The 22,671-nt window shown below is 42.8% G+C and overlaps 1 protein-coding gene across 1 annotated transcript in view; it reads right to left on the bottom strand.

The window, feature by feature from the left end:
- The window catches only part of CEP57L1 (centrosomal protein 57 like 1), a 121,484-nt gene that overhangs the window by 85,726 nt on the left and 13,087 nt on the right, over positions 1-22,671 (bottom strand). Inside the window, exons 3-10 of the mRNA XM_074948211.1 lie at positions 22,181-22,360; positions 18,239-18,360; positions 6,606-6,722; positions 6,219-6,296; positions 3,620-3,715; positions 2,600-2,677; positions 2,257-2,483; positions 1,051-1,195 (exon numbers count right to left, since the gene is read on the bottom strand). Of these exons, the coding sequence (XP_074804312.1) occupies positions 1,051-1,195; positions 2,257-2,483; positions 2,600-2,677; positions 3,620-3,715; positions 6,219-6,296; positions 6,606-6,722; positions 18,239-18,360; positions 22,181-22,360 (1,043 nt within the window). The remainder of the gene's footprint in view (positions 1-1,050; positions 1,196-2,256; positions 2,484-2,599; positions 2,678-3,619; positions 3,716-6,218; positions 6,297-6,605; positions 6,723-18,238; positions 18,361-22,180; positions 22,361-22,671) is intronic.

The following is a 22,671-nucleotide window of genomic DNA, read 5'->3' as shown; positions in this document are numbered from 1 at the left end:
AGGCTATGTCTACTCTTAAAACACTACACAGGCACAGCTGCAGCACTATAGCTGCACTGTTGCAGGGCTTCAGTGTAGACACTTACTACAGCGATGGGAGGGGTTCTCCCACTGCTATAGGTAATGCACCTCCCTGAGAGGCGGTAGCTAGGGGTTAAGTCAACTTAATTACATCTCTCAGGGGTGTGGATTTTTCATATGCCCAAGAGACGTTGCTATGCAGTGTGACAAGATGGCCAATGTTAGTCTGGTGGGTCCTGTGCTTTTCTTGGCAGGGAGGTAAGATGCCACCCCTTGCCCCTGTTCTTGGGGTGTCGATGGCCCCGCTAGTGGCCCAGGAAGGTGCTAAAGGAGGGAAGCTGGGGAGGGGTCTGGGTTTGCTCCTCTCTCTGAGCCCCAGCCCCTCTCAACCCCTGTGGGTTCTTCCCCTCTTCCCCCTTGGGTGGGGTACCTGCAGTGCTTAGATGCTGGGGAAGGGAGTCTCCCTCCCCTACTGGGCAGGGTCCCCCTTACTTCAGTTTTCTGATTTTCCAAGTCTCACAGCACACCTCCAATCTCCAGTCCTCTCTCCTTCCTCCTCTTCCTCTGTCTGCCTGAAGCAGGGAGGTTTATTAGGTTCCTAACAGGGCCTTAATTGACTGCAGGTGCTCCAATTAACCTGCAGCCGCCTTCCCTAGTCTATAGGGAACCACGCTTTAATTAGCCTTGAGTTTATATATTTCCCCTCTAGCACTCTCCCACTGCTCCCTGGCTCTCATGTATCACAGCAGATATAACTTTTCAATGTAAACCAGCCCTCATCAGTTATAATATCCTACTTATGGTAATGTTTTCCACTTTAGCTTCTTTCCAGATGTTCAGTATCAGCCCTTGAATCTAAATATTTACCTAAAGCCTCAACACCTTTGAACCTATTTGTCTTGGAATCCCAACGGAATTGTACATTCTAAAAGGTAGGCACTGGCTCTCTCTCTAGCAACAGCATGAAAAATTATTTTCATCGTATTCCAATAGTTTGCTTCTAAGTAAACTCTTTAAAAATTTCCTTACACTAGCTTGGTGTTTTTTCAACTTAGATATCTGTTCCCCTTTAATTTCCATTTGCTTTACAAGACAATCCAATTCACGTTCTAGGTCTTCACGAACTTCACAGTTTTGAGTTTCTTGTATCTGCTTCAGGAGTTCTTGATGCTCACTGTTAGAGACAAAGATATTAGACAATAGTATTGGTGGTATATTTGAACAACATTCTTCTTACATGGACTTTTGTTACATTGCACAAGTTTCAACTCCAGGAGGTCTCCCCACTAGAGAAACAAAGCTAAGCTATACATTAGTTACAAAGGATAAGAACATTTCACAGTTAGAAGTTATTGATCAACAAGTTCTTTGTGGCAAAGGGCCATGCCTTCTTTTATATTTTAATACAATGCCTAGCACAAAAAGTGACCACAACTGAAAATAAATAATTATTTCTTCTCTTCATAAATTCCTCCAGCTTAAATTGCTACTCTAAATCAAATATTTTCTCTGATTGGCACACAACTAATAAGGGAGTTATAACTAGAGCTTTGTGAAGAGATTCTGCAAACAGCTTAGATTAATCAATGCCACGTGTCCTGAAATGAGGATCAACAACTATTTCAGCATGATCTGTGAGATAGGAATTTTAAAATGCTATGTGGATTCAAAACACATATGCTATTTACAAGGACTAGATGGACACCAGCAGGACATCTAGTCTCCAACCCATGCAGTTGTCCTTCTGGACTAATCATGTCCCTTTCATCTCGGGCCTCTTGTCAGTCACAATAAGGTCAAAGCTGGCAACACCCCAACAGCAATATGGCTTACTCTTCTAGGTATCAGATAAAAGGTTTCTCCAAAAGAAAACCTACCATTGTGCTGTGTGTAGCTTTGAGGATAAGGATATCCTTCAGGCCTCATTTTAGACAGCCTGCTGCACGAATATTAAAAGTGCGGCTTTAAAAAAAAAAAAAAGCCCCAGAAGTACAAAAGAACCTCCACTATCTGCTCGTGAAGCTGTTTAAATGCAAGGGCTATAAAAACTTCCCAATGAGAGAAAATCCTATCTGCAAGATCCACCCAAACCCCACTCCCCAAATATTTTTAGACCCAAACATGCTCTAGTACAACCTCTAAATAGCCCTCACATGGCTGCAGCTTGCAGCCATTTTTACTCAGAGCATCACAGTCTTTTTATCCTTTGGAGATAATACACAGATACATACTTACAAGCTCATTTGGCCTAGCTCATCTTGTATCGCCAGCAAAAGGTCAGATAGATTTTCAGTGACAGAAGATGTGGAACAAGAGGATACAGATTTGCATGCAATAGTTCGTCTAGAAATCCTGTGTTCAGCTGCTTCTGGACACCGTGACAAGACACATGGACTACGATGTTTCATCATATGTAAGACACTTTGTACATTTGCACTAACAGAATGGCTGGAGCTGGCAGACTTGAGAGGAGAAAAGGAAACTTCTGTAAGCAGCTATAACTAAGGTAATTAATGGAAAAATGTTCATTTAAAAAGAACGTGGACACATGTTTAAATGAGAATCTAATCAGGCTCACCTTCCCAGCCACAAAAGGCAGCATCCCAGCCTTTAGGCAAAATTGTGGAGGATGTACTTTCTTCAGAGCAGATTTTTTCTGACAGACGGTAGACAGAAGACATGTTTGCCTAACAGTGCAACCTTAAAATTATTTCTTTCAAATTAGACTGTAAACGCTTTGAAGCAGGGGCTGTTTTTGTTATGTCTTTGAGCAGTGTCTAACACAACAAGGTCCTGCCCCATGACTGAGGCTTATAAGTGCTACCACAATACAAATAATAAAGAAGAGCGTAACCCAAGTATTTTGTCAACAAACCTTTCCTCCCCCCTGCCCCAGTGAGAACAAGTCTGAGCTACACTTAGGGAACAAATCTTTCCATACAAAAGCAGTGCTCCATAATAGCCGGTAAAATATGCAGTCTCAATTCATCTCCTTTAATGGGTATTAAAGTTTTCCTACTTCTCCCCAATACAGAAGAATTTCCAATAAGACTGAGATCTAGTACACAGTTAATCTGACAACTCAGTAGTAGATTACGATTTGAGAAATTTAGCACTGTCTCTGTGCATTTAACAGACTCAGTTTTACAAATCATGTCATTTTAGCAGACCTGCAATGCCTATGGATGAAAAGAATGCAGTGGGTGAAGTTCATCTTGCCTTCAGTATGACACTTGCTACAGCATTTCAAAAAATCCTAATTCAAGTGGTCTTTGAAAGTAAATTCAAAAATCGACTAAGGGCATGAACACAGGCCAGTGAAATGGCCGCGCATAGTTTAAGGTTCTGCTGGAGTGGGCAAGTTTTCTATTTTAAAAGTAGGCTTTACCACATTAAACATATTTTAGTTATCTAAAGAGAGGGAAAAACAGCATGTTATATTTCCAGAGTAAATGACAGAGTAGAGAGAGCCAACAGAACCCCACCCACCACCACTTTTCCAGTAACATCCCTATCACTCCATGAATGAGATGCTACAAAAATAAGAGAGGCATGTTAGAGACATTATCACTGTGCAAATGACAAACTTGCATGTTACCTTTGCAGTTTTCTTTTTCCAGTTTTTCTTTTTTGGCTCATTTTGAGGTGACACTGAAGACATTAAAATTCTATTTATCTCAAGTCCAGTTTGAAGCTATAGTAATGAGAATAAAGTATTTAAATATCAAAATTTTTTAAATAGCACAGATTGAATCTTCATCCACACATGAAAGAGGATTAATTAGATGCATAACTAACTGAACTCTCTGGGAGGCAGGAGGATTATAAAAGAGGATATGGAGACTGAATAGGATACAGGATGTCATGGTATCAAATATACCTTGCAACGCTGCCTTAGAGATTGCAGCATTAGTTGTGGTAGTCCAAGAGATACAGTTGCTGTACTTGGGTTTGGAAATAGCAGTGAGCTAGGGATATGGCCATTTAAAGCGGGAAGAGGTTTGGACAACACAGGAGTGGACATACTGGGTCACCAACGGTGGTCCATCTAGACGAGTGTCCTGTCTTGCAACAGTGGCTAGAGCCAGATGCTTCAGAGCAAACCAACAGAATAGGGCAATTGAGTGATCTATCACCTGTCATGCAACATTTAGCATCAGTCCCATTGTCCAAGTGAGGGTTTTTTCCTAGGGATTACTTTATAATTACTGTTGTCTATACGAGATTAGTGTAATAGGGCAGTTACCATTCATCCCTTTAAGGGATGAGGCCTCTGTCTTTGCACATATAAGCAGACCTGGCTAAAAGATGCAGTAGAACTATCATCAGCTCAAACTACCCCAGCCAGATACTTCACTGAGCGTGAATCAAGAGAAGGTTGAAGAGAAGTCATGGCACCTGACCTGTAACAGAAGGTTTCCCACCCCAAAACCAACTCTGATAGATCCTGGATTGTGGTAAAATCTGACTAGTAGTCAGCATACTGATCACATTACTGCACCAGAGTCCTTTCTTGCACTGATGGAGTCTCTCTGCAGTGGCACTGAAGACAAATTAATTGCTCTAGGCAAGCTTTGTATTATGTATTTTTTTTTTTTATAAGGTCAGACATGCACAGAAGGCTTATGTGCTAGCAAAACCAGTTAAGGGAGAGACCCAGAGGATTGTGTTTTGGACTGTGGCATTCAGTTGAGTCCTTGAGGTGTTGGGGTAATTCTACAGTTCCTGACTGATGGAAGCCAGTGAGGTTGTGGTGGAACTGCTATAGGAGGCGACTGCAATGGTGAAAATGGGTAAGGAGCTAGCTTCTCTTATTGTAAAACGCTGTCATATGCAACACACGGGAGGTAATTGTCCTGCTCTGTTCAGCGCTGGTGAGGCCTCAGCTGGAGTACTATGTCCCATTCTGAGTGCCACACTTTAGGGAAGATGTAGATAAACTGGAGAGAGTCTAGAGGAGAGCAACAAAAATGACAAAAAGGTTTAGAAAATCTAACCTATGTGGAGAGGTTAAAAAAAAAGTGAACATGTTTAAATCTTAAGATAAGAGACGACTGAAGGGTGACCTGATAACAGCCTTCAAATATGTTATGGGGCGTTATAAAGAGGACAGCGATCATTTGTTATGTGTTGACCACTGAAAGTAGGACAAAATGTAATGGGCGTAATCTGGAGCAAGGGAGATATAGGTTAGATATTACGAAAAACCTTTATAACTATACAGGTAGTTAAGTTCTGGAATAGGCTTTCAAGGTAGTTTGGACAAACACTTGACAGGGATGGTCTAGGTGTACTTAGTCCTATTTCAGCACAGGGGGCTGGACTAGATGACCTCTTGAGGTCCCTTCTAGATCTACATTTCTGTAATTGTTAGGTCTGTGCAACACAAGAGCTGAAGAGTAAGTATTCTTCTACAGTAAACTCCAAAAAGAACTGCCCTCTTTCAAAACGGCTGCTACCTAGTATAGTTCTCAATGAGAGTGAGGCTATGACTGCTCATAGCAAACATGCCCACTTTTAAAATGACTAGTGTCTCTCAGTGTTCTTAGTGTGAGTAAAATCAAGCTGCACTCAGGGAAGATGGTGGCCCTGGCAGGAAAATCAGTTCATGGAATTCTCTATAGAAGATCATTTATTTTTCAGCCTCTGATGAAGAAATTTTTTATTTAATAGTGAAAAAATGAATCTTACAAAGAAAAAGGTCTCTAAGTGTAGCCAAATGTATAGGATTTAACCATATGGAAAGTTGAAAGTCTGCGTTATTCTGTTAAGATAGTTCAGGACAAAAAGTTTAACCTAGGATGCTAAGTTGCTTAACTGACCCATTTTATAATTAATTTTAAGTTAAACTAAATTATAAATTCTCAGAAAATTCATTGTTTATTCAATGAGAATGTACTCTAATTTTGAGGTGAATGTGCTATATTCTTCATGCATTTAGAAGAAATTAAAAAAAGGTTGAATCCCTGCTTTAAGTTCAAAACACAACTCAGTCTTACCTATGGAACTGATGTTCTAGAAGAAGCCAAATGTACATAATATAAACCTCATTAAGCAAAGCTTATCATTTGGAGTTGTCAAGTTAGCGTTACAGAATTTTTCCAAACTAATAAACAGGTTATAAAAAAAAAAAAAAAAGTGTCTTGAAGAGAGACACTATTTCCTCAGTGATAAATCCAGTAATTTGGCTAGCCTACCTGAGCAGCTTTGTCTTGTATTAACTTACGCTGATGCTCTTCTTCACGAAGTTTTTCCTCCAATTGTTTGATCTTGTCCTGAAACAGAACACTAGTATGGTTAGTCACATTTAAGGCTGGCCCAGTGAATCAGAACTGGCAAGTACCTTGCAATTTGAAGGAATCTTGAAATAGTCAAAATTACTAATCTTCTTAAGCAGGCTTAAATTCCTCAGATTTATAGGAAATGAAGTCTGAGTTAGAAGGCAAAGTGAATGTTGAGATCTTATACTCCTCTGCTGGAACTAGTTGATAAATGGTCTGTGTATTTTAGCACAATTGGCAAATGTGGCACAAAGAAATTTGAAATGAACTGTAACTGCACATGGTCATGTTAGGATTGCTTACTTCTGCAGTTCTCTGTGTAGTGCTAAGTCTGAAGCACTCTTTTTCTAGGACTTCAAGCTTTTCAAGTTTTGCATGGAGCTCCATCTGATTCTGATCTTTTTCCTTTTGAAGCTGAGTCTGGAAAGAATAAGCAAAAGTTAAGTTTGGCAGCTGATAAAATAGTTTGACACACCAAGAAATCTCTCACCACAGTGAACTTTGTTTAAACAGTTTACAATTTTAAGTATTAAGTTCAGTGCTATGAAAAATGCCAGACAGACAAAGCAGTGTTCAGTTTCCACCACTGTCAGAAGCTGATAAAGTACATGTAGGAACTGAAGAGAAACAGTCAAATGAAAAAGAGTTTCAATTCAATCATATCACATAACTAAAAACTGACAAATTTTTTAAGTATACAAATGCTAGAAGCCTCCATACTAAGATGGGTGAACTTGAGTGCCTGGTAATAAATGAGGATATTGATAGAATAAGCACCAGAGAAGACTGGTGGAACAATGATAATCAATAGAACACTTAAATACCAGGGTACAAAGTACCGCATATACTCATAAGCCGAATTTTTTTTTTTTTTTTTTTTTTTAGTAAAAAAGGGAAGCATCAAAGAATGGGGTCGCCTTATGAACGGGTATAGAGAGAGAGGTGGGACACAGCCCCTCCCCCCAACAGAAGGGGCAAGGAGAGGCAGCACATCCAGCAGAGCCAGAAGGGAAGAGGCGGGGCCAGAGTCTCTCCGCTTCTGGCCGCGCAGCTCTCCCCCCAGCCGCCGAAGCAGCTGCAGCTCTAGGGCTGGCAGGCTGCAGCTGCACTGCTCGGCCCCACCCACCAGAGCAGGTTGTGGCCACGCCGCCCGGCCCACTGCAGCCGTGCTGCCTGGCCCAGCCTGCTGGAACATGTTGCAGCCACGCTGCCTGGTCTGGCCCGCCGGAGCATGCCGTGACTGCGCTGTCCAGCGTGCTGGACCAGCTCTGGCCGGGCCAGAGACATCCTCCCCGGCCCTCCCCAGATAAGGTGGGAAGGGATGGGGTCATGTGGGGGGGAGTAACCCCGGTGACAACCCTGACCCCCAGCTTCCCCCCACCGCCAAAAAAAATTTCCCCATCCGTTTCTGTCCCGGCCCGTCAGGGTAAGCAGCTGGTGCGCAGGGACACTTTGTTTACTTAGGTTTACCTCCGTGCCTGCGGACACTTGAGGTAAACAAACCATCTCAGCCCACCAGCAGCTTATCCTGATGGCCTGGGAGCCAAAGTTTGCTGACCCCTGAATTATAGGGTTGGCTTATGAATGCTTCATAAAAATTTTCCATTTTTAAACTTATCCATCTTGGTGGGGGTCGGCTTATAAACGAACCGGCTTATGATGGAGTATATATGGTATATAGGAATGAGAGTAGGTCGTGCTGGTATGGATGTGAAAGAAAGCATAGAGTCAAATATAGTAAAAAATCTTAAATCAAACTGTACCATAGAATCTCGATGGAGAGAAATTCCATGCTTGAATAATAAGAGTCTACCAGTAGGAATATATTACTGACCATCTGACTAGGATGGGGATTGTGAAATGCTCAGGGAGATTAGAGAGGCTATAAGAATAGAAAACTCAATAATAATGGGAGATTTCAACTATCCCCCTATTGAATGGGTACCTTTCACCTCAGGACAGAATGCAGAGATAAAATTTCTAGACACCATTAATGACCGTTTCTGGTAGCAACTAGCCCAGGAACCCACCAAGGGGAGAGGAAATTCTTGATTTAGTCCTAAGTGGAGTACAGGATCTGGTCCGAGAGGTGACTATAGCTGAACTGTTCAGTAATAGCAATCGCAGTAATATAAATTAAATTTAACATCTTTGTAGAAGGGAAAATACCAAAAAAGCCCACCATAGTACCATTTCAGAAAGGGGAACTACATAAAAATGAAGAAGCTAGTTAAATGGAAATTAAAAGTTACAGTCACAAGAGTGAAATGCCTGCAAGCTGCATGGAAACTTGTTAAAAACACCATCATAAGAGCTCAAATTAAATGTTTATCCCAAATTAAAAAAAACCTAGTAAAAGAACCAAAAAATGCCACTGTGGCTAAACAGAGTAAAAGCAGCAGTTAGAGGCAAAAAGACATCCTTTAAAAACTGGAAGTCAAATCCTACTGAGGAAAATAGAAAGAGCATAAACTCTGGCAAGGCAAATGTAAAAGTATAACCAGGCAGGCCAAAAAAGAATCTGAAGCGCAATTAGCAAGAGACTCAAAAACTAACAGTGTTTTTTTTAAGTACCTCAGAAGCAGGAAGCCTGCCAAACCATCAGTGGGACCACCGAACCAACCGAGGTGCTAAAGGAGCACTCAGGGAAGACCAGACCATTGAGGAGAAGCTAAATGAATTCTTTGCATCAGTCTTCACTGCAGAGGATGTAAGAGAGAGAGAGTCCCACTCCTCAGCCATTCTTTTTAGGTGACAAATCTGAGGAACTGACCCAGAGTTAGGTGTCAGTAGGGGAGGTTTCGGAACAGATTAATTAATCAACCAGTAAGAAGTAACCAGAACCAGATAGTATTCACCCAGGAGTTCTGAACAAACTCAAATATGAAATTGCAGAACTGCTAACTGTGATATGTAACCTGTCCCTTAAATCAGCTGCTGTACCAGATGGCTAGAGGATAGTTAATGTCATGCCAATTTTTTTTTTTTTTTTATAAAAGGTTCCAAGGTGATCCTGGCAATTACAAGCCGGTAAGCCTAATTTCTGGACCAGGCAAGTTGGTTGAAACTATAGTAAAGAACAGAATTATCAGACACATAGATGAACACGATTTGTTGGGGGAAGAGTCAACATGGCTTGTGTAAAGGGAAATCATGCCTCATCAATCTATTAGAATTCTTTGAGGGGGGTCAACAAACATGTGAACAAGGGTAATCCAGAGCATATAGTATACATGGACTTTCAGAAAGCCTTTGATAAGGTCACTCACCAAAGGTTCTTAAGCAAAGTAAGCAGTCATGGGATAAGAGGAAGGTCCTCTCATGGACCAGCAACTGGTTAAAAGATAGGAAACAAAGGGTAGGAATAAATGGCCAGTTTTCAGAATGGACAGAGGTAAAGAGAGGTGTCACCCAAGGATCTGTACTGGGACCAGTATTATTCAACATATTCATAAGTGATCTGGAAAAGGAGGTAAACAAACAGTGAGGTAGCAAAATTTGCAAATGATACCAAAAAAAAAAAAAAAAAACTATTCAAGATAGTCAAGTCCAAAGCAGACTGCGAAGAGTTACAAAGGGATCTCACTAAACTGGGTGACTGAGCAACAAAAGAAACAGATGAAATTCAATGTTGATAAATGCAAAGTAATGCACATTGGAAGACATAATCCCAACCATACATACAAAATGATGGGGTCTAAATTAGCTGTTGTTACCATTCAAAAAAGATCTTGGAGTAAATGCGGATAGTTCTCTGAAACCATCTGCACAGTGTACAGCGGCAGTCAAAAAAGCTAACAATGTTTGGCCCCACTAGTAAAGGGATATATAATAAGACAGAAAATATAATGCTGCTATATAAATCCATAGTACAACTACACCTTGAATACTGCATGCAGTTCTGGCCATCCCATCTCAAAAATGGTATATTAGAATTGGAAAAAGTACAGAGAAAGGCAACAAAAATGATTAGAAGTATGGAACTGCTTCCATAGGAGAGCTTAAAGAGACTGACTTTTCAGATTGGAAGAGAGATGACTAAAGGGGGATATGACAGCAGCCTACAAAATCCATGAATGGTGTGGAGAAAGTGAGTAAGGAAGTGTTGGTTACTCTTCCACATAAAAACACATGAACCAATGAAATTAATAGGCAGCATGTTTGAAACAAACAAAAGGAAGTACTTCTTCATACAACTCACAGTCAACCTGTAGAACTCATTGCCATGGGATGTAGTTAAGACCAAAACTACGAGTTAGCTAAATTCATGGAGGCAAGGTCTATCAATGGTTATTAGCCAAGATGGTCTGGGGTGCACACCCCTGCTCTGGGTGTCCTAAGCCTCTAACTGCCAGAAGTGGACAACAGGAGATGGGTCACTCCGTAATTGCCCTGTTCTGTTCGCTGAAGCATCTGGCACCAACCACTGTCTGAACACAGGGTCCTGGGGTAGATGGACGACTGGTCTGACCCAGTATAGCTATTATGTCAGTTTGCCCACAGAGCATGCAGGGTGCAAGCAGCAACAGGCCTAACTTCCCTAGGGCTGGGCTGCTGCTGAACCTCAGCCGGAACCACCAACTAAGCCTTGCAGTTGAAAGAGGCAATTGTCTAGGGCCCTGGAATATTAGAGGCAGCAAGTATTCAATACGTGTGTGCGCGCGCGCATAAACTATGAATTACCTAGGTAAGGATTGCTGGAGTCAGCCTGGACCTGGAGGAATAGGAAAATAGTGGTCACATTGAAAAGTGGCCAGAGAACATGTGAGCAAAGTGCTTGTCAACAAAAGGTCTCAATTGGCATGTTCCCTTCTGCCTCCCACCTCCTAAATGTCATGGACTTCTGTAAAGGAATGCTAAACTCTATTACACAGTTCAGCCACTACATGGCACTGTGTGTAAAATACCTTATTTACATTAGCCTCAGCCATACCTGGCAGAGCATTAAAGGATCTTAGAACGAACACAACCAGTGTGTACCTTGTGCAAATGCAAGTTCTATAGCCAGTCCATATCTGATATAGGAACATGCCATTGTGTCAAAAGTAAACTAGGCCAGAAGAGAACAGAAAGAACAAAGCAACAAAGGCTGCAGGATCTCATCAACATACTGCTCTTCAGTGCCCAAGAGAACTTCAGCTTTGACAAACCTTCACAATGGACAGACAGTAAGAATTCTGAATTACAAAATTCTGAATTGCAAAAAAGCTCCACTGGGAAACTGGAGATATACCAGTATCTCTTTTAATGTAGGTGATGGAGAAGAAGTCAGAGCATCTCTTTATATCCTTTGATTTTACAGAATACAGTCACAAAGATGACTATGAAAGTGTTCTGGCTATGTTTGATGCACCTTTCATACCCCAAAGAAATGTGCTTTCCCCCCCCCCCACCACCAGTGATTCAAGAACCAGAGGAAAAATGTCGAATGTTTTATAAGAGCTCTGCATACATTGGATGAAAACTGATTTGGGGAATACAAAACATGAAAAGTAACAGAGACAGGTTATTGGGTTAAAAATGTTTCACAGTAGCTAAATAGAAGACAGACTTAATCCTAGCCATAGCTATTCAGAGAGCAAAGTGGTCTGAACTAGTCAAACAGAACACCAGGTAGGAGCAATTTGAAATCCCTGAAACTAGCTTTGAAATGATAAGACAGACACTTGAATGTTCAGAGTATTACCATCAAGCCCGCAACGCAAGGAAAGAACTCCCAGGCTAAAAGGAACAAATTCCAACCTACATGCACAAGGTGTGGAAAAAGTCATATCCCAAGAGATGATGCATGTCCAGCCAGAGGCACATGGTGTGTTAAATGCATGAAACATGAACATTTTGCAGCTGTTTGTTGCACCAAAGGAGTCGGAGTTGATTGATATGACAGATAATCAAGAGCCATTGTTTCTGGGATCTAGCACTTGTGGTGACAGAGAACCTGCCTGGAGAGTGAAAGTGAATACTCATGGCAAAACTATTGACTTGAAAATTTACTCAGGAGCAGGTGCCACAATACTCTCAGAAGGCACTTACAATCACCTTCAACCTCTCACACAGCTGAAGTCACCCGACACCACTCTGAATAGCCCTGGAGGTTCTCTGAATTGCGTGGGCCAGTTCACCACAGAGACAACTTACAGAGACAAAAGCTTTGCATTCAAAGTGTATGTGATCAAAGAATCACAGACCAACAACCTTCTCAGCTGCAGTGTGGCAGCCTTGATGGGCCTAGTGAGAAAGATGGAAGAACTTGGTGGAATATTTGGTAATATTAGACTTTTGCAAGGAGATCCGGTACAAATAACCTTAAGAGACAATGCTGAACCTTATAGTGTACATGAACCTCACAGGACTCCTATCCCATTACTTCATAAAGTGGAAACTGAGTTAAAGAGAATGGAAGGGATTGGCACATTGAGAAAAATCTCTGATCCAACAGCATGGTATGCCCTAATGATAGCAGTAATAAGGAAAAAAATGGAAAAATATGGGTCTGTGTGGATCTTAAAAGGACTTAATGAAACAGTTGTGGGAGAAAAATATATCCTCCCAACACTGGATGACTTCCTCCCCAAAGTGAAAGGAGCTACAGTAACCTCCAAGCTGCATGTCTTGAGCAGACACTGGCAAACTCCTTTAGTCCAAGAAAGTGCTCAACTGACTACATTTATCACACCCTCTGGGAGTTTTTGCTTGTGAAGATTATCTTTTGGGATTACCAGTACACTTGAAATTTTCCAAAAAAAAAAAAAAAAAAAAAAAAAAAAAAAGGTAGAACTGTTAACTATAACTCCACATATGGATCTTCAATGGAAGAATACAACAAAACCTCAAAGTCCTAAGCCTAGTCAGCCAGCCTGGACTGAAGCTAAACAAAGGAAAAATGTGTTTACCACCTATCCCATGTCGAGGTTTTTGAGAAACAAAAATGGAATCATTCCTAGTCCTGAGAAAGCAAAAGCAATTCAAGCAATGCACCAACTAACATACCAGAACTGAGACGTATACTGGGGATGGTAAATTACCTTAGTCGATACCTACAAGACCTTTCTACAGTGACAAAACCACTGAATGAACTATTAAAGTCCAATACACCTTGGCTATCGGGGCCAGATCAAGACATTGCCTCCTACGAGGTAAAAGAAATTATCTCAGTAGTTCCTGTTCTCAAGTACTATTATGTGAACAAACCCACAATGGTCAGTGAGGATGCAAGCAGCTATGGTCTAGGTCAGGGGTGGGCAAGCATTTTGGCCCGAGGGCCACATCGGGGTTGCGAAACGGTATGGAGGGCTGGGTAGGGAAGGCTATGCTTGGCCCCCTACCCGCCCCTTGGCCCCCGCCCCCTATCCACTTTCCACCCCCTGACTGCTCCCTTCAGAACCCCTGACCCATCCAACCCCCCCACCCAATCCTTGTCCCCTGACCGCCCCATCCTGGGACCCCCCAGCCCCTATCCAACCCCCTTCCCCCCGCTCCCTGTCCACACCCCTGCCCCCTGGAACCCTTGACCCATCCAACCAATCCTTGTCCCCTGACCGCCCCATCCTGGGACCCCCCAGCCCCTATCCAACCCCCTTCCCCCCGCTCCCTGTCCACACCCCTGCCCCCTGACAGGCCCCCTGGAACCCTTGACCCATCCAACCAATCCTTGTCCCCTGACCACCCCCTCCTGGGGTCCCCTGCCCCTGACTGCCCCCCCCCCAGCCAGGCCCCCCCCCCTCCCTGTCCACACCCCCCCCGAAACCCCTGACCCATCCAAACCCCCCCCCCCACTCCTTGTCCCCTGACCGACCCCTCCTGGGACCCCCATCCCTAACTGCCCCCCCCAGGACTCCCCCTGCTCCCTGTCCCCCCTCTCCCAGGACCCCCGATCCATATCCAACCCCCCTCCGCCCCTTATCCAGCCCCCCTCCTGCTTACCACGCCGCTCAGAGCGGCAGGACAAGCCTGGGAGATGGGCGGGTGCAAGCCGCGCTGCCTGCACAGTGCCATACCTACAGGGGAGAGGGGACAGCAGGGGAGAGGCTGGGAGCTCAGGGGCTGGGCAAGACTGTTCCATGGGCTGGATGTGGCCCATGGGCCATAGTTTGCCCACCTCTGGTCTAGGTGTATTTTTGCAACATGCGTGGAAGCCAGTTGTATCTTGCTCTAACACTCTCACTGAAACAGAAAAACAATATGCACAAATTGAAAAGGCGTGCCTGACAAGAGTATGGGCATGAGTTTTATTAAACAGGTATCTGTGTGGATTGAATTTGTTTATGATAATAGACCATAAGCTGCTTGTAACCCTCATCAATGGAAGAGGCCTGGATCAAGCACTGCTGAGATGCCAGTGTCTACGGATAAGGTTAATTAGATTTAACCCAATTGTTAAATATGTTCCTGGGAAAAATCTGGTAGTAGCAGACACTGTCACAGAGCCCAGCATCACACTCAACTATCCATGAGCTGGAAGATAATGTAAAGGCATACGTGAAAGCTATGGATGCATACAGACCAGTGTCAGAACAGACTACATCCGTTACAACAAGCAACCTCAACAGACATGACCCTAAAGTAACTTAGAATTTGCTGAAGTTGCATCTGGACCAAGTATCTAAAGAACAAACACAAAGGAAGTGACAAGAGACTACTCTGTGGTGCAGGGACTATTAAGTCATGAGTAAAGGCCATTTCATATTAATTCCAAATGAAAGGAGAGGAGAAATCCTAATGTCCTTCATGGGTGAAGTTTAATGATTAATTAAATGACACAAATGGACCAACTAGTCAGCTTGGTGGACAGGCATCAGTAGGGATGTGAAAAATAAAGTTATTTTATGTGAACATTGCAGAGCTAACAGACCAACACAATACAAAGAACCTTTAGTAACATCAGCCCTAACAGAGAGGCCTTGGAAGAGACAAGCAGCAGATTTATGCAAATTCAGAGGACAATTGGTCACTATGGACTATTGTGATGCTATAGGATTAAAACATGAATATGTAGATCATTGTTGCTACCACTGTTATACAAATGCAACAAATCTTGTGCCAAATAGGTCATGTAAGGTGTCAATGGAAAAGTTATGGTTTGCTGAATACGATTATCCTATTTGTATGCATGTATCATTTTCATATTTGAAGTTATGAATATTGACTGTATATCTGTATTTCAAATGTGTTTGCTCCTGGTAACACCCTCAAGGTAGTTTTCATCCAGTCTTGCCAGCATACTGTGAATAGACTATTCAAGTTGATGGCCCATCAACAAACATAATGGGCCATGGAAGAAGTTTATCCCCTCCTGATGGACTTTCCAGCCAGAATATGGGTAATGGCCCCTGTTATGACTCATTGAAGCATGCAAGGGCATGTAACCACCTCGTGTAACACTGGACTCCATCTTGTGCCTGCACGTTTCCACTGGCTGTACTGAGAGCAGACCCTCCACATGGGAGAAACTGTAAAATGCCCTGGAAATATCTCCATTTTGCCTCTTTCCTGCTCTGATCTCTGGACTATGGACTTATATGAATGGGAGAAATCTAATCAAGGGACTGAGCAACCAGAGACTTAAGCCAGCAGTTTATGCCATTACTGCTTCAAACCTAATCGAAGAATTTTTCAATTATTGTATGTATTTGATTCCTTTAACCAATTTTAACTCTCACCTTTCTTTTCTTATAAGCCAACCTTTAGATATTTTAGATACTAAAGGATTGGCAACAGCGTGATTATTGGGTAAGATCTAAGTTATATATTGATCTGGGTATGTGGCTGGTAGTTTGGGATCAGAAGAATCCTTTGGTTGATGAAATTGGTTTTAAATAACCACTCATCATTAAGTCTAGCGTCTGGGAATTGAAACAAAGACTGGAATACCTAAGGAAGCTGCAGTTCTGATTTCTTGTTAGCCAGTGTGGTGAGACAGAAGTTTACTTTTGTTGCTGGTTTCGTATTTCTTATGGAAGAATAACCACCAGTTTTAGGGTATTTCTGCCCTATTTCTCAGCAATTTGTCCTGAATTTGGTATTCTCAGTTGTGACCCACTGAAGCACAGGTACATTCCCAGGTATACAGAAATAACGTACTTGAAAGATATGTTGCATTATTATTGCTTTTGCTCACTTTTGTCCATCACAAGTTGTTCTGGAATACCATGGACCACAATTCCCTGCAAACAGAATTTAAGTCATTCTAAACTAAATATGATTTTGAGCATATTAATAGCAGCCCACAATACTAGCAATGAATGGAGAACTGAGAGAGCTATACAGACAGCCAAGAAAATCTTACAGCAGGAAGATCCATTTCTTGCTCTTCTGAGTTACAGATCAACACCAATAGCAGATACTGGATACAGTCCAGCACAACTGCTGATGAAAAAACAACTCAGAACTACTGTTTCAAGTTTGGGAAAGAATCCATCTCCAAAGTTGCTAGTTATGAAAAGAGCAGTCAAACTGGATACAATGGCAAAAAGAGCCTAGGAACACTTACCACAGACATAATTCAGTTAGAGAGCTGCCAGCTCTAGCCTCTACATAAATCCACAGTACGCGCACATCTTGAATATTGCATGCAGATGTGGTTGCCCCATCTCAAAAAAAGATATACTGGAATTGGAAAAGGTTCAGAGAAGGGCACCAAAAATTATTAGGGGTATGAAACGGCTTCCATATGAGGAGAGACTAATAAGACTGACTTTTCAGTTTGGAAAAGAGATGACTAAGGGGGAATATGATAGAGGTCTATAAAATCATGACTGGTGTGGAGAAAGTAAACAAGGAAGTGTTATTTACTCCTCCTCCTAACACACGAACTAAGGGTCACCAAATGAAATTAATAGGCACCAGGTTTAAAAAACAAACAAAAGGAAGTATTTTTTCCCCACACAACGCAGTCAACCTGTGGAACTCCTTGCCAGCGGATGTTGCAAAGGCCAAGACTATAACAGGGTTAAAAAAAAAAAAAAAAAAAAAAAACACAACACCATGAACTAAATAAAGTTGGAGGACAGGTCCAGCAATGGCTATTAGCCAGGATGGACAGGGATGGCGTCCCTAGCCTCTGTTTGCCAGAAGCTGGGAATGGGTGACAGGGGATGGATCACTTGATTACCCATTCTGTTCATTCCCTCTGTGGCACCTGGCATTGGCCACTGTCGGAAGACAGGATGCTGGGCTAGATGGACCATTAGTCTGACCCAGCATGGCTGTTCTTATAGAAAAAAAAAAAAAAAAAAAAAAAAAGGATGGACAACTCCAGCTGTCCTAAAGAAAAGGAATTCAGCACCCAGATCATATGTGATCAAGACTGCCAGCGGAGAGTTCAACAAAAAACATTGACATCTACAGTTTGCTCCTCAGAAGGAACAGATAGCAGGTGCAGAACAAGATGACGAGGATTTTAGACCAACCAAAACCAGTCATTGCAACTAATGGACAGTCAGATGACCAAGTTGTTACAAGTTTGGGTTATGTAATTAGAAAACCAGTAGAATTCAGAGACACTTAACAGACGAAATTCAAAGACAGTGTGATAGTGTAAATGTAGAACTTACAGGGGGAGATGTAATGGAATGTTAAACTGTATTATAGTGTTCAGCCACTAGGTAGCATGGTGTATAAAATACCTTATTTTAACAAACCTCAGCCAACACCGGCCAGAGCATTAAAAGGATATTATAATGAACATATCTGGTGTGTATCTTGGCTACAGAGCTTTCTCTGGGCAAGCTACACCTGACACAGGAACATGACAGCTTATTAGAAACGGCACACTAGCAAGCCATTTTGTGTAATTCTCTGAATAGCTGACCGATGATCATCACTTTCCGTCATTACCAATCTGAGCAGAACTGGGGAGATGCAATATGCAGGAAGTACAATCTTATCTCTACAATTTTGTGCTCTTACTGTTTCATTTATTATACTAAATACTTCACCTGTTGCTGTAGAACCATATTCTTTTCTAGCTCTGCATTGAAAACCATTTTCCTCATGTAATCCAGCTGTTTCTCGAGTAGGGAGCAGCGGGATTGTGCTGCACTTAACTGCACACTAACATCTGTGGAGAGAGGCACAGACACACACAGTGTAGAATAGTATTTTTGAGTAACATTTAGCCTGCCCCTCACCCTATGGTCTTGGAGATTTCAAAGTTTTTGGGTTGGTATTTTTTTAAATATAAAAAAGGGTACTTGGGCTGGGCCAGTGAAGTGGTTAACAAGGAGTATTTTAACATGTGCAAGACTCAGGATGTGTTTCCAGGTCCAGACCCTGATCTGTGTTACTACTGACTTCACAGGAGTTACTCACCATTTACACCAGTATAAACCTAATCAAATCCGGTTCCCTCCTGCCCCCTCCGTACCTTTCATCAGATTGGGGGTACCATATAAGTAGCACCGAATTCTGACCTGTAGTGACGTCCTGGTTCTTTTAGGAGTGCCACCAATGGACATCTCATCCAGCCAACCCTCAGCAAGCAAAGACTGACTGAGGGGCTGCTCCCTGTGTTGCAGGCCGGAAGCCTTCATGATCGCATGTGAAATAGCTATACTTCTCACAGAAACAGCTACTTGATAAGCTTTATTACATCCAGTATCTAAAGCTGGTTTATTTAGCACCAAGCGGAAAAGTAACTCAATTGACCAGATCAGACCAGGAGGATGAGGTAGACGAGGCTTTCTTCGGACAACTAACAGAAGTTTCCAGATCACAGACCCTGGTTCTCATGGGGGACTTCAACCACCCTGACATCTGCTGGGAGAGCAACACAGCAGTGCATAGACAATCCAGGAAGTTTTTAGAGAGTGTTGAAGACAACTTCCTGATGCAAGTGCCGGAGGAACTAACTTAGGGGTTGTGCTCTTCTTGACCTGCTGCTCACAAACAGGGAAGAATTGGTCGGGGAAGTAGAAGTGGGTGGCAACCTGGGCAGCAGTGACCAGGAGATGGTCGAGTTCAGGATCCTGGCAAAAGAAGAAAGGAGAGTAGCAGAATACGGACCCTGGACTTCAGAAAAGCAGACTTTGAGTCCCTTAGGGAAGTGATGGGCAGGATTCCCTTAGAGGCTAATATGAGGGGGAAAAGGAGTCCAGGAGAGCTGGCGGTATTTTAAAGAAGCCTTATTGAGGGCGCAGGAACAAATCATCCTGATTTGCAGAAAGAATAGCAAATATGGCAGGCAACCAGCTTGGCTTCACAGAGATGAGCTTAAACACAAAAAGGAAGCTTACAAGAAGTGGAAACTTGGACAGATGATTATGGAAGAGTAAAAATATTGTTCGAACATGCAGGGGTGTAATCAGGAAGGCCAAACCACAATTGGAATTGCAGCTAGCAAGAGATATGAAAGGTAACAAGAAGGGTTTCTACTGGTACGTTAGCAACAAGAAGGTTGTCAGGGAAAGTGTGGGACCCTTACTGAATGTGGGAGGCAACCTAGTGATAGAGCATGTGGAAAAACCTGAAGTACTCAATGCTTTTTTTGCCTTGGTCTTCACAGACAAGGTCAGCTCCCAGACTGCTGCACTGGGCAGCATAATACGGGGAGGTGGTCAGCAGCCCTCAGTGGTGAAAGAACAGGTTAAGGACTATTTAGAAAAGCTGGAACATGCACGAGTCCATGGGGCCGGATGCAATGCATCCAAGGGTGCTGAGGGAGTTGACTGATGTAATTGCAGAGCCATTATCTTGGAAAACTCTTCACGATCGGGGGAGGTCCTGGATGATTGGAAAAAGGCAAATATATAGTGCCCATCTTTAAAAAAGGGATGGAGGAGAATCTAGGGAACTACAGACCGGTCAGCCTCACTTCAGTCCCTGGAAAAAATCATGGAGCAAGTCCTCAAAGAATCCATTTTAAAGCACTTGGAGGAGAGGAAGGTGATCAGGAACAGTCAAGATTGGATTCACCAAGGGCAAGTAATGCCTGACCAACCTGATTGCCTTTTATGATGAGATAGCTGGTTCTGTGGATATGGGGAAAAGCAGTGGATGTGATATATTTTGATATTAGCAAAGCTTTTCATACGGTTTCCCACAGTATTCTTGCCAGCAAGTTAAAAAAGTATGGATTGGATGAATGGACTATAAGGTGGACAGAAAGCTGCCTAGATTGTTGGACTCAACAGGTAGTGATCAACTGCTTGATGTCTGGTTGGTAGCCGGTATCAAGCGGACAGTACCAGGGGCCAGATTTGTTCAAGATCTTCATTAATGATCTGGATGATGAGATGGACTGCACCCTGAGCAAGTTTGCGGACGACACTAAACCAGGGGTGGGGGGGGGGGGAAGGTAGATAGATATGCTGGAGGGTAGGGACAGGGTCCAGAGTGACCTAGACAAATTGGAGGATTGGGCCAAAAGAAATCTGATGGAGGTTCAACAAGAACAAGTGCAGAATCCTGCACTTAGGACTGAAGAATCCCATGCCCTGCCACAGGCTGGGGACTGACTGGCTAAGCAGCAGTTCTGCAGAAAAGGATGTGGGGATTACAGTGGATGAGAAGCTGGATATGAGTCAGTGTGCCCTTGTTGCCAAGAAGGCTAATGGCATATTGGGCTGCATTAGTAGGAGCATTGCCAGCAGATCGAGGGAAGTGGTTATTCCCCTTTGTTCAGCACTGGTGAGGCCATATGTGGAGTATTGCATCCAGATTGGGCCCCCCCCCCCCACAGAAAGGATGTGGACAAATTGGAGAGAGTCCAGCAGAGGGCAATGAAAATTATTAGGGGGCTAGGGCACATGACGAGAGACTGAGGGAACTTGGCTTATTTAGTCTGCAGAAGAGAAGAGTTAGGGGGATTTGATAGCAGCCTTCAACAATCTGAAGGGGGGTTCCAAAGAGGATGGAGCTAGGCTGTTCTCAGCGGTGGCAATGACAGAACAAGAAGCAATGGTCTGAAGTTGCAGTGGGGGAGGTCTAGGTTGGATATTAGGAAAAATTATTTCACTAGGAGGGTGGTAAAGCACTGGAATGGGTTATCTAGGGAGGTGGTGGAATCTCCATCTTTAGGGGTTTTTAAGGCCTGGCTTGACAAAGCCCTGGCTGGGATAATTTAGTTGGGGTTGGTCTTGCTTTGAGCAGGGGGTTGGACTAGATGACCTCCTGAGGTCTCTTCCAACCCTAATCTTTTATGATTGGTAAGGCAATATTTGGTTAATTTTTATTAAGAAAAATTCAGACAAATTATGATGATTGGATAGGACTATACTCCTCAAAGCTGAAACTAGAACCTGCATTCAATAGCAGCTTGCCAAAACAAACATGAGCACTCCTTCACTTGAGAGAACTAACAGCTATACTGACTATTTCTATTATTAGTATGGTGACAGGTTTGTCACTGAGGTAAAGTTGTCATGAATACCATGACTTTTCTTTGTGTCCAGGGTTTCACAGGCTGTGGAGCTGCGTTGCATGGGGGGGGGGGGGGGGCACGTGGGCCATGGCCAGACCACTTATGCTTCCACAGCCCAATTTGGGACAGGAAATCCAGCAGCGCCAGGGCCAGGAAGGGCGGTAGGGTCATCACAGGAGGTGGACCCTGCCTGGACTCTGTAGCAGGGAGCTGGGCTAGCCCTGTGGGACAGGAGCCATTGCTGGAAGGTGAGTGCAGGATGGATTCACTCTGCAACACTCCCACCCCCAAGGCCTCTTTCCCGTCAGGGTAGGGCCCAACGCCTCCCCACATACTTGTAAATCCCTCCGCTACACTTTAAATGACACACCTGTGACTTTACACCATTTCCTCCTAAACCCATGATTTTTACTAAATTTATTGCGACTGCTCCAGGATTTTTGATTTAAAAAAAAAATAAAAATAAAAAAAAAAAAAGATGGCAAGTCTGCAAATCTAATTATCACCATTGGAGAGAGACCTTTTTTCTGTTGTATCAATTCCTCATGTGCTATATCTTTCTCATTTGTTTCATGCTGCAAGGTCTTTTTATACTGGGCAGCCTCAATGGAAAGGCAGCTCAGGTTATCTTCAGCCTGCGACCTCTCCAACTCTAGACGACGGATCTTTTCTTGAAGAGTTTTGAGGGCTGACATCAGAGCTGGTGAACAATTGAAAAATAGTGAATTTTTTAAAAAAGTGTTTTACTGCATTGCAATATAGTGTTAGCCATTAAAAACTTGTATCGATTCCCAAAAAAACAAACAGAAATGTTTAAAAAAACCAATAAGGGTTATGAAGAGACAGTGTACTTTTTACATAAATCAACATTACAAACATCAGTTAACTGCTATTTGAAACAACTGTTTTGCTTCCCCCAGTGGTGTATGTGTTTTTAAAGCCATATACTCCATTTTCCTTTTTAAATGGAGTAGAAAAGACCATTTAAAAAAGAAAGAATACATGTGATAA

The sequence above is a fragment of the Natator depressus genome, chromosome 3 (genome assembly GCF_965152275.1).
Source record: "Natator depressus isolate rNatDep1 chromosome 3, rNatDep2.hap1, whole genome shotgun sequence".
Lineage (NCBI taxonomy): Eukaryota > Metazoa > Chordata > Testudines > Cheloniidae > Natator > Natator depressus.
This window is presented reverse-complemented; position numbering and strand designations above follow the sequence as displayed.